Source organism: Impatiens glandulifera, chromosome 3, assembly GCF_907164915.1.
Source record: "Impatiens glandulifera chromosome 3, dImpGla2.1, whole genome shotgun sequence".
Lineage (NCBI taxonomy): Eukaryota > Viridiplantae > Streptophyta > Magnoliopsida > Ericales > Balsaminaceae > Impatiens > Impatiens glandulifera.
Window position 1 is genome coordinate 5,325,348 of NC_061864.1, and position 12,635 is coordinate 5,337,982.

The 12,635-nt window shown below is 29.6% G+C and overlaps 2 protein-coding genes across 3 annotated transcripts; both read left to right on the top strand.

The window, feature by feature from the left end:
* Positions 1-942: 942 nt before the first annotated feature.
* On the top strand, positions 943-5,871 carry LOC124932878 (double-stranded RNA-binding protein 1-like). 2 transcript variants are annotated; one of them, XM_047473589.1, is made up of 6 exons: positions 943-1,112; positions 1,490-1,541; positions 2,216-2,312; positions 2,658-2,920; positions 4,617-5,192; positions 5,349-5,871. In XM_047473589.1, exons 3-6 carry the CDS (start codon positions 2,273-2,275, stop codon positions 5,619-5,621), a joined length of 1,152 nt encoding a protein of 383 aa, XP_047329545.1. In that variant the 5' UTR covers positions 943-1,112; positions 1,490-1,541; positions 2,216-2,272; the 3' UTR covers positions 5,622-5,871. The 2 variants fall into 2 exon arrangements, with proteins under 2 accessions (XP_047329545.1, XP_047329544.1); XM_047473588.1 differs by lacking the exon at positions 1,490-1,541.
* Positions 5,872-8,606: 2,735 nt separating this feature from the next.
* On the top strand, positions 8,607-11,846 carry LOC124932851 (U-box domain-containing protein 4). Its single transcript, XM_047473535.1, has 2 exons — positions 8,607-9,086; positions 10,763-11,846. The coding sequence occupies exons 1-2, from the start codon at positions 8,797-8,799 to the stop codon at positions 11,589-11,591; spliced, it is 1,119 nt and encodes a 372-aa protein (XP_047329491.1). The 5' UTR covers positions 8,607-8,796; the 3' UTR covers positions 11,592-11,846.
* Positions 11,847-12,635: the final 789 nt, after the last annotated feature.

Below are 12,635 nucleotides of genomic sequence, written 5' to 3' on the forward strand. Positions count from 1 at the left end.
TTATATTAGTGAATCTCTATCGTGCTAGAGAAAATTTTAATGTAACTTACTGCAATATAGACTATAGTTAATGTATTTTTAAGAGGCGTACAAGTTTTGTGATTTTTATTTTATTATTAGATTTTTCACTATAAAATTGGCGTGTCTCAATGTGCTTAATTTTATTATTTTATATTTGGTTTAGTTCTCTTTATTGTTGCATTCTCGCACAAAAAGAGATACAACAACTATTATGCAATTATTATTATTATTATGTATTTTTTCTCAACAAATTCAAACTCAATAATAAATATATTTATTCATATAGATATGTATTTTCATATTTAAAATAAAAATAATATTTATTAAAAAAATAGATTTGATGAAGTTTAATTAAAAAAATAAAAAATATTTCAATTTGATTTATGTAAAATCTACACTATCATATAGTTAGAATTAATATGTTTTGAATATTATGTAGCTTAATTTTATAAATCACCCTAGATTTGAATGGTTGATTCAGGGAATGAGTTATAATCTTTACCTTAATTTAAATTATGGTTACTTTTATTTGAAGCAAATATTTTAAATTTTAATTAATTTTTTGTTTTTTTGCTAAATTTGATTTGTACAATTTGAAAACAAATGTTACAACAAGCAAACATGCTCTTCAAAAACCTCAGAAAATCAGAATGAAGCCCTGGTAAAATGAATATGTTTTAATAATTAATTATCTAATTAATTAATAATGACCTTAAAAATACTAAAATATCTTAAATTTATTTATTTATTTATTTATAAATGTAATGATAATAAAAAGAGAGAAGATAATATAATATAATAAAAGGGTAAAATCAAACACTTGATAAAAGTACAGGAGGCTAGTTATTAAAAATTTTGGACCTTTGGTCTCCTTCCCCAGTAATAAAAAGAGTAAAAGAACGCCGCTTGTTGAAACCCTAGTTAAATAAGAGAGTAAACCCTTACTCCCTATGTCTACTTGGGGACGATGATACTCCCGTTTACTGATGCTTTCACACTTCAGCTTCCAACAGCCGTAACTTCCATCGCACCTGCAACCTTCAGTCGGTAGCTTAAGCTAGCAGCAATCGTTTTTTTTTGCAACCGAACAGGTATTTCGTCCCATTGTTCTTCATTTTTGTTTTAATCAGCTCTTTCCAACTGTTACAGCCGCAATAGAGACATATTTGTGTATTATGATGCTGAAATTTGTTACTGCTTCAACTGTGTTTAAATTTTCTAAGTGGAGCACTACTTAGGAAGCTGTAACTGCTTACATTTCATCGATTTCTCCATATACTCTTCTATGTTTGCTGAAAATATGGAAAGTAATTAATTTATATAATGATATGCTTTGGATCAAAATTGAGATGCATATCATTTTTATTACTTGCTGAAGTTACAGTATCTTCAATCATGTGTTGATACTTGAATTTTATGTTACAATATGACGTGCTTCACCTAAAGATTATTGTTTTGGGCTCTGCAGAATGATTTCTAGCTGAATTTGGGTGGTTTAAACTAATAAATTTGCGGAAAATGTGAGATCTGGACATTTGATTGTTTTCACTAGTTTAAGTTAATATTTTCATGGCATCAACATGTGTTTAAGTTCTTTTTGCATCCAATTCTGGCTTTTGTATATGTGTTTTTGTGATATGTCTATGAGTGTTAGAGTGATTTCGCAGTCTTACCATATCTTCACCTATATAAAGGAACAAGATCTTGCTTAAGAAGGTAAATTTCAGTAGTTAGAACTAAAATGTTTGGATTCCCTGTTTGGAGTTTTTCATGGTCTTTTTGTAAACTTCTACAAGTTTATATCTTTCTTGTTTATTGTATGACAACACAAATTGCTGCAATGTATTATTCACCATTTTTTGCAAAGGTCTCAATGCGGTATGTGTTGGTTTGATTTCTTTTTGTACATTTATATGTTTATCTAGTAATTTTTTATAGGTTTAGAATGTATATTTGTATACACACAATATAGTATTCTATTTAAACAGTCTTAATATCACCCACCAAAGTTGTAAAATTAAAGGATTTCTTAAAAGGTTTCATTTTTTTGTTCTATTATATTATTTATTAATCTGAATATTTAATATTCTGTTTGTCAGTAACTTGTTCATTGTACTATTTATCTACTATAACTTTTCTGACATCTATTACAGTGTATGCACTATGATAAACTTATTGATTTCCATTGCCTCAGATAACGTTATATTTTGGATTGAAGAATAGGGGTGACTCTTTATATGCTCATCTCACCATGAACTCTGTAGAAATGTCAGCCAATGATGGTTCCCAAGGTACATGTACTCTCTAAAATCTCACACATAACTTGCATATATGTAATGATGAACTTCTATTAAGTAGGATATAAATATTGGAAGACTATTTTATTTGGCTATGCTGGCTGAGGGTAGAGATGGTTTAGTTCATTGAATAACCATGTAAATAAGACATTTGCATGACCAGCTTTATGCAGTTATAATCTAAAAATAAAACTTTACAATGGATAAAAGACCAAAGCAAAGTAAAAGAAATCATGAATACTCAAAATTAAATGATCTTGAATTTCACTCTCTTTTTTAAGTTCTGGTTGAGATTTATATCATAGCTTCTAATTTATCTTAAAATATTGATTACTGTAGATGTTTCAAAATGTTTTGTTTTCAAGAGTCGTCTGCAAGAGTATGTACAGAAAGTTGGACTTTCTACCCCAATATACGAGACCATTAAAGAAGGACCACCCCATGAACCTTCGTTTAGATCCACTGTGATCGTGAATGGCGTTAGATATGATTCTTTGTCGGGTTTCTTCAATCGTAAAGCTGCAGAACAATCAGCTGCTGAAGTTGCTTTGGTGGCATTTGCCCAAAATGAAGATAAGAATGACTGCATCTCTCTTCCAGTGGTAATTAATTTTTTATTTTGAAGTATGATTGAAGCTATACATGTACATTGCATTTTTTTGTGCTAACATATCCAGCACACTTCAATAGGATTTTTTATTCCCATGTAGATAGATAATGTAGGAGTTTCTTAGACTGACATGGCTGTAGGTATGCTGAAAAATATTTTTCCTTTATATTCTCATTTAGATGTAGTTCTTCATCGTCTAATATCAGGCCACCTATTTCACTAAAAAAATCAACAATGTTAATTTTTATTTTTCTTTGGGAACATTTACTTGTCACCCAAAATTTGATTCCCAAATGAGCAGGCAAAAAAGCCTATAACATAAAAGGGGTGGTGCACAAAGAACCACTGTAGCACCCCTGGTATACCAAAGAAAGATCAGAACTCTATGACTTCATGTGTATGTAATGGTGTATCAAAAGTGAAACCAAGACAAAAGGATAGATAAAAGTCCATCCAATTAGTTTTTCAGCTTCTGTTTGCTGGAACTAGGAGCAGTTAAAAAGTAATAATGTTCAAAGCAAGATGTAATTAGTGTTCAAAATCATGTTGTTTCGGAATCTGAATCTAATATAACAGAGAAATCGCCTATTAATTTCAAAATCTGGTTAGAATAAATTCGTTTCCAAAGGGGATCTCATCTGGATCCACATCTGCATAAGAAATCTTACAAAAATGGTGTTTCCAAATGAAGGCATTTTGTAGTTTAGTTTATTATATTCTATCTCTGAAATTTGCAATATATCTCTAATTTAGATTTCCTCTGAGCATACCACATGAGGATTTATTTATATTTGATGAATGAAACTTACCTTCTCAAGTCCACATGTCTACAGTTATGACTTCTACTAAAATACAAAAAATAATTTATCTTAATATTTCTAAACCATCAAAACTTATACCAACTGGTAAAGCATACTTGTGTCTCTTGCATGAAATGCCAATGGATCTACAGCTCTAATAGTTTTAATCTTTGACCTCTTGGATTGGTACATGTTAGTAATTGCTTTGCATTTGGATTTACCTTATTGTGGATAAGTAAAAGCCTTATATTCTTATAAGTAAAAGTAAGTTTCCATTTGGTTTACAGGATTTAAGAAGATTGATATTGTGTCTCATCAAGACAACTACTAGTAGATACTAGCATCTATATTTATATAATATATATATACACAAATATTGCATGAATATTTTATTGCACCTAAGTTTTCTATTGTTTTGTTCTCGAGGATGCTATGATATATCTGTTAGTCACTTTAGTCTTGCAACATGTTCCAAATTTACGGAATAATTGTGTCAGCAAAGTTTTATTTTTTGTTACTATTAGCTGTTGGTTGCTATGTCACTAGTCATGCTATATGACTTGGTGAATGATGACATTTTTTTCCTTTGTCTAATGTCAATTATCATTAGGCTGTGTTTTGACGTGTATAATTGGAAATAGAGTTAACATTCCAAATTTATATGAATTGAAATTGAATTACAATTCAATTCTTATGTTTGAAGAAATCATAGAACTGCAATTCCAAGGTGTATAAAATTGTAACCTTAAAAAAACATATACATCCAATTTCTGGAATTATATTTCCAATTCTTCCCTAACCATACATACATACATTATTTATAGTTTCATTTATTGCATATGATATTATTATTGTTATTCTGATCACCTTTTTTTTTCAATTGTAAAGAATGAGACAGGCTTGTGCAAAAATCTCCTCCAAGAATATGCACAAAAGATGAACTACGCGATGCCAACCTATTCATGCAAGAAGTACGAAACACCTGCAAAAATGATTCTGTTTTCTTGTACTGTCGACATTGGAGGTATTAACTATATAGGAGCCGCATCAAAGACAAAAAAAGAAGCAGAGATTAAAGCTGCCAGAACTGCCCTATTAGCTATCCAAATGAGTGATGCATCTGAAGCATCCAGCGAGAGACCTTTTGTCAATTCCATGTACACAGTCCTTCCATGCAGAAAGAAAGGAAAAGATTTTGGAATCAGTTCTCCCGAAATCCCTAATATTCTCAAAAGCAAGAAAAAAAAATTCAAAAAGAAACCTCCACGAAAGAGGCGGCCTGGACCGAAAAGCCAGAAGAAGCAATTCCAGGATGGAGGCAGTTTGGATCAGTTTTCTTGTGGAGAGCCAAATGGGACACAGTTACAGGTACCGATTTCTTATCATGAAGGTAATTCTGGAGTTCCTAACGATGTAATGCTCTCGTTTCACGGAGATGGTCTGCCAACTTCTTTTCTCAATGAGGTACACATTAATTTGCTTTGTTTGTTTTGACTGGAGCTGGGTTTGGCTCTTTTTTTTTCTAATTTATTTAAAAAATATATTTGTTTACAATATTTTATTGAGGTGAATTAATGTTCTAAAATATTTTTTAATTATGTATATATTATCAAATTCCAGCAACAACTCCAACTCCAGGCGTTTCCAAACAAAGCTGATTCTACCCAAGAAATTGTGGCCGTAGATACTATCCCATTCCAAGACAATCACAAAGATCCACCGGTTTGTAGTGATTTGGATACGGCACAAACACAAGTTATTGTGGCCATGGATCCGATCACATTCCAAGACAATCACAAAGATCCACCTGTTTGTAGTGATTTAGATACAGCACAAACACAAGTTATTGGGGAGTTGAGTTCAGTTTCGGCATACGAGAAGATTGAAGGGTAAGAAATGAATCCTTTTTTAAGGGTATATTTATTTTTGGGGTATAGAGGAGGATAACATGATTTCTCCTTTACATTATAAAAAAGGGAACTATTTGCTGTTTTGCTATGGGTATTAATTATTTGTATTTGCTAGAACCGGAATTATGAATCTTCCTTATGTTATATTTGTGTTTTAAGCTATGAACCAAGTTTGGATGGAATTATGAATTTATTTTATGCATATTTGAAGATTTAGTGACATATGAATAGTAGCAGAATTTTCAACAACCTGAAAGTAAGGCATCAAAATAACCAAAAGAAGGTATTAATTATTATTATTAGTGATAAAGTCTTTTTTAGCAACTGAAAAACAAACTGTGACGACTATGAGAATATGGGACAAAGAATTATTATAAATAAAGCCCATCATTGTGTGGACTGAATAAAGGCATATGCATGATTTGGCCTTTGCAACTAGTTACTTATAATTTATTCATATTTACATTGCCCTGTTTGGAAATATTTTTTTTAGAATTATTTTGTTTATATGTTGATAATTCAATATGGATTTAGGGCATTTTTTATATAGGTTTATTAGAATAAATCTTGGATTATTTAAAAAATATTGATATGTGTTTATTTTGAGAATTTTTTTTTTTTTTTTATAATAAAACTCAAAAGGTATTAATATATATAGAGAAATGATAGGAATGATGAAATATTTTTTATTTTTTAAATCAAAAATGTTTTAGTATATTGGTTAATTGAAGTGACGTGGTTGATAATAGATGTAATAAAATTATATTTGATTAATGTAGTTAAAATCGAGAGTTTATTTGAAAAAACAGTAATAGTTTATTTACAAAAATATTAATTATATATTATTATTATTATTATATATAATTAATTTAAATAATAAGAATAAATAAATTACACTAAAAAATATATAATTATATGGGTTTACTTAATTTTTTTTATTTGAATTCGTAATTTATAACATTCTGTTTATGTAAAGTAGTATATAATCGTAAAATCGAAATAATTTATAAACTTACTTAAATTTATATGCAAAGTATAATCCTTAGACTCTTTGTAATCATACCATTCTAAAATTTAAATGAAATTTTTAAAATTTGTGATTTGATTATATATAAATTTAGAAGAAAAAATTAAAAACCCACCGAACAATGAATTCAAATAAGTCCAAACTTGTTTTTAACTCCATTCTTATCCTCAGCTACATAAAACAAACAAAACCGACCTCATCCATTTTCTATCTCTTCCACCTCTCATTTTATTCGGTTACATTTCCTTTTATTACTATACTAATTCCCAACTCTTTTTCAATTTATTTTCCCTTGTATCTAAAATAATAATTAAATAAAGTAAAATAAATATATAATACATTTTTCTTGAATCTTTTGATATTTGAAGCTATATTACAATTTCCATATGGTCAATTGTTTCACAAATAGTTATTTTTAAAACCACTTTCTTTCATGTTGATATTATTGGCTCATATTTATACCATTTTGTTCTATATGTTGTATGTAGTGCTTGTACTTTTTTTTGTTTGTTATTATCTCATTATCATGTATAGTTTTAATATATTTTCTAAGCAAATATATAAAAGTCCAACATCTCTCAAGCCATCCACTTTTCTTTAACCCTATCATTTAAATATTTAATTAAATTGTTGCAACATTCTTATTTTGTTATGATTATATGTTTTTAGCATCCAATGCATTTTCTATAACAAAAAAAATGATAATATTTTAATTGTTTAATTCAAATAATTATTAAAAAGAAAAACAAGTTTATAATTAAATAATATAAATAATCATATATCAAACAAGTCCCTAGAGTAATGAAAATCTCACTATCATCAACCCAATCTCATCATCTGCTTTAAATGTTTTTTTTGGTTCATCCATCTATATCAACAAAGTTGTCTCTCTTTATATTTGGGGGTCAAATAATATGACATTTTATTAATATAAAAATCAAATCAAATTTAATAAACATAATAATTATTATTTTTATGAAACTTTTCTAGGTTGAATTGGATTCGTATTATAATTTTATTCCAAACAAGTCTCAATTTAATATTAACAAATTTCAAAACTGACTCATTACTATAAGACATTTTTTTCAAATTGATTCATGCCGACCAACTTATTCCATTCTTATTTGTTAAATTAAATATTTCATTAATATATTCTAATAAAAAATAATAATATTCAAAACTAAAACAAATTTATCAAAAATTTCAAGATTACAAATGAATTAATAATTTTGTATCACCTAAAATAAAAATATTACAAACCAAAATATAATTTAAGTTGGGCTCCTTGAACGACCAATTGAAATTTCGAATCTTTTCTTTTAAACCTCACCATTTGGTTTCCTTATTGTTGAAGACTTGAAGTTATACAAAACAAAGACAATTTTAAACTCCTTGAACTTATTATTTTACGTGATATTTATAAATAAATAAAATATTTATGTTACTAATTTAAATATCGAATTTCAGATAACTGAAAGTTTTGACTACCCATTCTCTGAAATTAAGTAATCAAAACCCTTTTATAGTTAAATTAATTATATAAATATTTTATTTTATTTATAAATATAGCATAAAATAATAAGTTAACCATGTTTTAAATAGTTCAGAAGACGAGAGTCGGCTTAAGAGACCAAAATGTCACATGTTCAATTTTATCTGGAAGCGTTTTAAATGTCACATGCTAGTTCTCTTTTAGTTAAAAAAAAAATAAAAATAAATAAATAGTTTAGAAGATGAAGTTTAAAAAAATGTTCGAAATCCTAATTAACCCCTATCATTAATAGAACCCAATTTGATTATTACACCTTTAAACTTTAAATTATGATAAAAAGTATAACTTGAAATATGACTATTATTCTAGAAAAAATATAATATTCAAAATAAGATGAATTGTTTTGCTAATTTGTAATTTTACAAAATAATAAAAAAAAATATAAGGCCGGAGCCGTTGAAACTTGAAAAGTAGAGTAGCGAAGTTGTCGCTTAACGCCACGGCACATATCCCTACGTTTCATATTTCTCTTTCAATCTCTCTTTTTCTCTCTCTCTCTCTAGAAGACCTTTTTATCTCTCCTTCTTCATTCATTCCCAATTCCCAACGCCTACTACTTGTCAAAATCCACTCGCCGTTATGGAATTTTCCGGCACCAGTCCCGATACAGATTCACCTACCAACACTTCAGATTCCTCCTCTTCATCACTAGCCGTCCAACTCACGCTCCGCCTCCTCCAATCGGACGATCCATCTTCCAATATAAAAGCCGCCAAGGAGATCCGACGCCTCACCAAGACCTCATCCAAGTCTCGCCGCCACCTCTCCCTCGCTATCCAACCGCTTGTTCGTATGCTCACCTCCAATTGTCTCGTATCTAATGAATCCGCTCTTCTAGCTCTTCTCAACCTAGCCGTCAAAGACGAAAAGTACGTTTTCCGATTTAACTTCACCTCAATTTCATCAATATTACCTCCAATTTCATGTTAATTTCTTCTCTGTAATCTTAGATCGATCGAGTCGGTTTCTCGATAAGCTTCAATTTCATCTTTAGATATTATCATTGTTTCTACACTCATTTTGCCTAAATATTTGCTAGAATACCTTGATTAATGAGTAACTTAACTATGGAAGCTTCAATTTAGGGTAAAATAGTTTTGAAATACATTTTCTGACAACTGAACTTACAAATCAAATTCAACATTAGACATATAGATCTATAGCTAGTTAGCTGTTGAATTGCAAAAGTTGAATAAATTTGGTAGAATGGTTAATTAATTAGCTAGGTTCAATAGATAGATAGATACATGTGTTTGGCATGGGATGCCTTAATTACATATACAGATTAGGTTTTGAAGGTGGTGGTGGTTGTGTTTTTTTTTTTTTACTTTTTTTTTCTTTCTTTTTTTTTTTCACATGGTTGCTAGCAGCTCTTTTTGCTTTATAGTTGTTTTCATAACTTGATTTGGAAGCTATTACATGGATTCTGTTTGACTCAATTCTACTATATGTTTTCTATATTAAGTATTTTACTTTATGTTTTCAAAAAAAGGCTAGTAGATAATAAGCTAGATAAGGGATTTTTGTACTAAAACTATTGAAAGTAAATCTGCCTTATTTGAAAAAGAGAACAATTGTGGGTCTTCCTTGGCCAAATCTTTCATATGGCTTGCTTTTGAACTAACAATTTGTGACCACTCATTATGAGCTAGACAAGATATTAATATATATGTACATGGGATGGGAGGGAGCTTATGTCAAATCAGATCTTATGACACATAATAATAATAATATATAGTTGAAGAAGTACACTATTATGTTATAGAATTAGATGTATTCAAAATGATAAATATAAATGAATTTTATTTGTATGGAAAATAAGTCAAAATAAAAATATCTTAATTTAAGTATGTTAATTTCATAAAATGTGGAATTAATGTTTTTTTTTAAAAGACTACTTTTAATGTAAGTTGAACAATTTTAGAGATTAAAATTGTCTTTTTGATGTTCTTACTGTAACAATGATACAAGTTATTCATAATTTATCAAAATAAGTGATATTTTATAGGTTTAATTTTAAACAATTAATTGATTTCAAATAACAAGTTAAGTGTGTCTAAAAAATAATTTTTAAGTATTTGAAATGTAACTAATTGAATTTGATAATTTGTAACTAATCTTGGGACAATGTTTAAAATATCAAGGGATTGTTAGGTAAAATATATATTTTAAAATGAAATATATTTATTTAATTTTCTTAATAAATATTAATGATTAACAAAACATTAATTTATAGGGTGAATTTGTTTATTTTAAATTCTTACTTATGAGTTAATAAGACCTTCTTCTGTTGATTTTTTTATAAATAATCTTAACAAAAATCATTTCCTTGCTTTTTAATTTATTATAAAAAAACAATTTATTCAAAATCACATGTGGGAATCATTTTTTAAATAATCCACTAGTACTCGACAAAGCCTTAATTTAAAAATCAAACCACCTAAAGTGGTTTATGGACACTATTATTTATTTATTTATTCCCTAAACTACCCTTTGAAACAGATTTATAAATAATTGACAAATATTGTTGGTTTAACTTGTGCAGAAATAAAGTTTCTATTGTAAATGCGGGTGCCTTAGGACCAATAGTTAGTTTTCTTCGTTCAAACAACTTAACTCTGCAAGAACACGCCACAGCATCACTTCTAACCCTATCTGCATCCACCACCAACAAACCAATAATCGGTTCTTCCGGGGCCATTCCTCTTCTCGTTCAAACATTAGGTCACGAGATCTCACAAACCAAAGCCGACGCACTAATGGCCTTATACAACCTCTCAACACATTCAGAAACTCTACGAGATTCAATCCTAGAAGCAAATCCCATTCCCTACATCGTCAACATGCTCAAAAGATCTAAAAAGTCATCCAAAACCGCAGAGAAATGCACGGCTCTGTTGGAATCGTTGGTAGCAACAGAGCCTGGGAGGATCATGTTGACGTCGGAAGAAGGTGGTGTACTTTCTGTAGTTGAAGTGTTGGAGAGCGGTTCTGTTTTAGGTCGAGAACATGCGGTTGGGACGCTTTTAACTATGTGTGAGAGTGATAGGTGTAAATATAGGGAGCCGATTCTTAGAGAAGGAGTTATACCGGGGCTTTTGGAGTTGACGGTTCAAGGAGGGGAGAAATCGCAGGGGAAGGCGCAGAGGCTGTTGCGGTTATTGAGGGCGTCGACGAACCCTAGATCGGAGTTTGAACCGGATACGTTGGAGAATATAGTTTATAATATTATATCTGGGATTGGAAATGAGGAACAGTGTGGGAAGGCTAAGCAGATGTTGGCGGAGATGGTGCAGGTAAGTATGGAACAGAGCTTGAGACATTTGGAGAAGAGGGCGGCGCCGGCCATTGCTAGTTGTGCATCTTCCAAATGAGCTCACTTTATTGGTTTGGTTTGTACATTTCTTCTTCATCATCTTTTTCCTGTTAAAAATGCTAGTCCAGACTTTGTCTAGTGACTGGTTTATAAAAAAAAAAAAAGTGTCAATAAATTTGGGAAAAGCTTAGGAGGATGTTCAGAAGCTTACTAGAGTCTTTCTTGTTTGCATGTAGCTGTTTATAACAGAAGAGAGGAAACTTGTGTATAATTATACTATTATTATTAAATCATAGAAAATCTTTCGGATTATGCTTTGGATTGAGGTCGAGTTATCTTCTGAATCATGTTTTATCAAGGAGTCAGGATACTCTATGACCAAAATCCAGCCTACAGGGTTATTTTTCGACTGTATTCCACTCATAAAATGACACCTATACACAAAAGTTATACACAAAAGTGAAGCATCACCCTCCTTATTTGTTGATTTTTTTTTTCTTTTTTTTACAGGTGATGGTAACTTAATAGATACAAACAGTGCCTTTACGGATAACATCGAACTAACCCTTTCGACAAATATAGTAATGATTACAAAAAATGACCATTTTTACCCTCTGAGCAGAGACTAGAGTTCACAAGAATAATGAATTCAAATAAAATAATCATATTTGTCGGGTTATTATGAATCAAAATCTTTAATTTGAAGCATGTCACTAACAGTTACAAATGAACACAATCGATAATCCAAAACCCAAATTCGGATAAATGATTCAGGTGTCACAATGATCCAGTGTCAATTTGTAATATAACCAGATTTTACTAGGACAATTTTAAATAACCCTTATAGTGGTGATGTATCACTTTCAAGAGGAAAAGAATATGAAAAAATAATAATAAAAATTATCAAAAAGATTTATTTATTTTGAAATTGGAAACATTTTACAATTTTTTTTTAATTCCTTGTTGACTTAAGTTGAACCGGTCACTAAAAATTTGGGCCTTTTTTTTTTCGGTGTTTTAAACCCAGGTAAAAGTCTAATTCCTAAAACAGAGATCCTCAATTTTGTTTATTATAAAATATTAATTATCCTTAAAATAAATC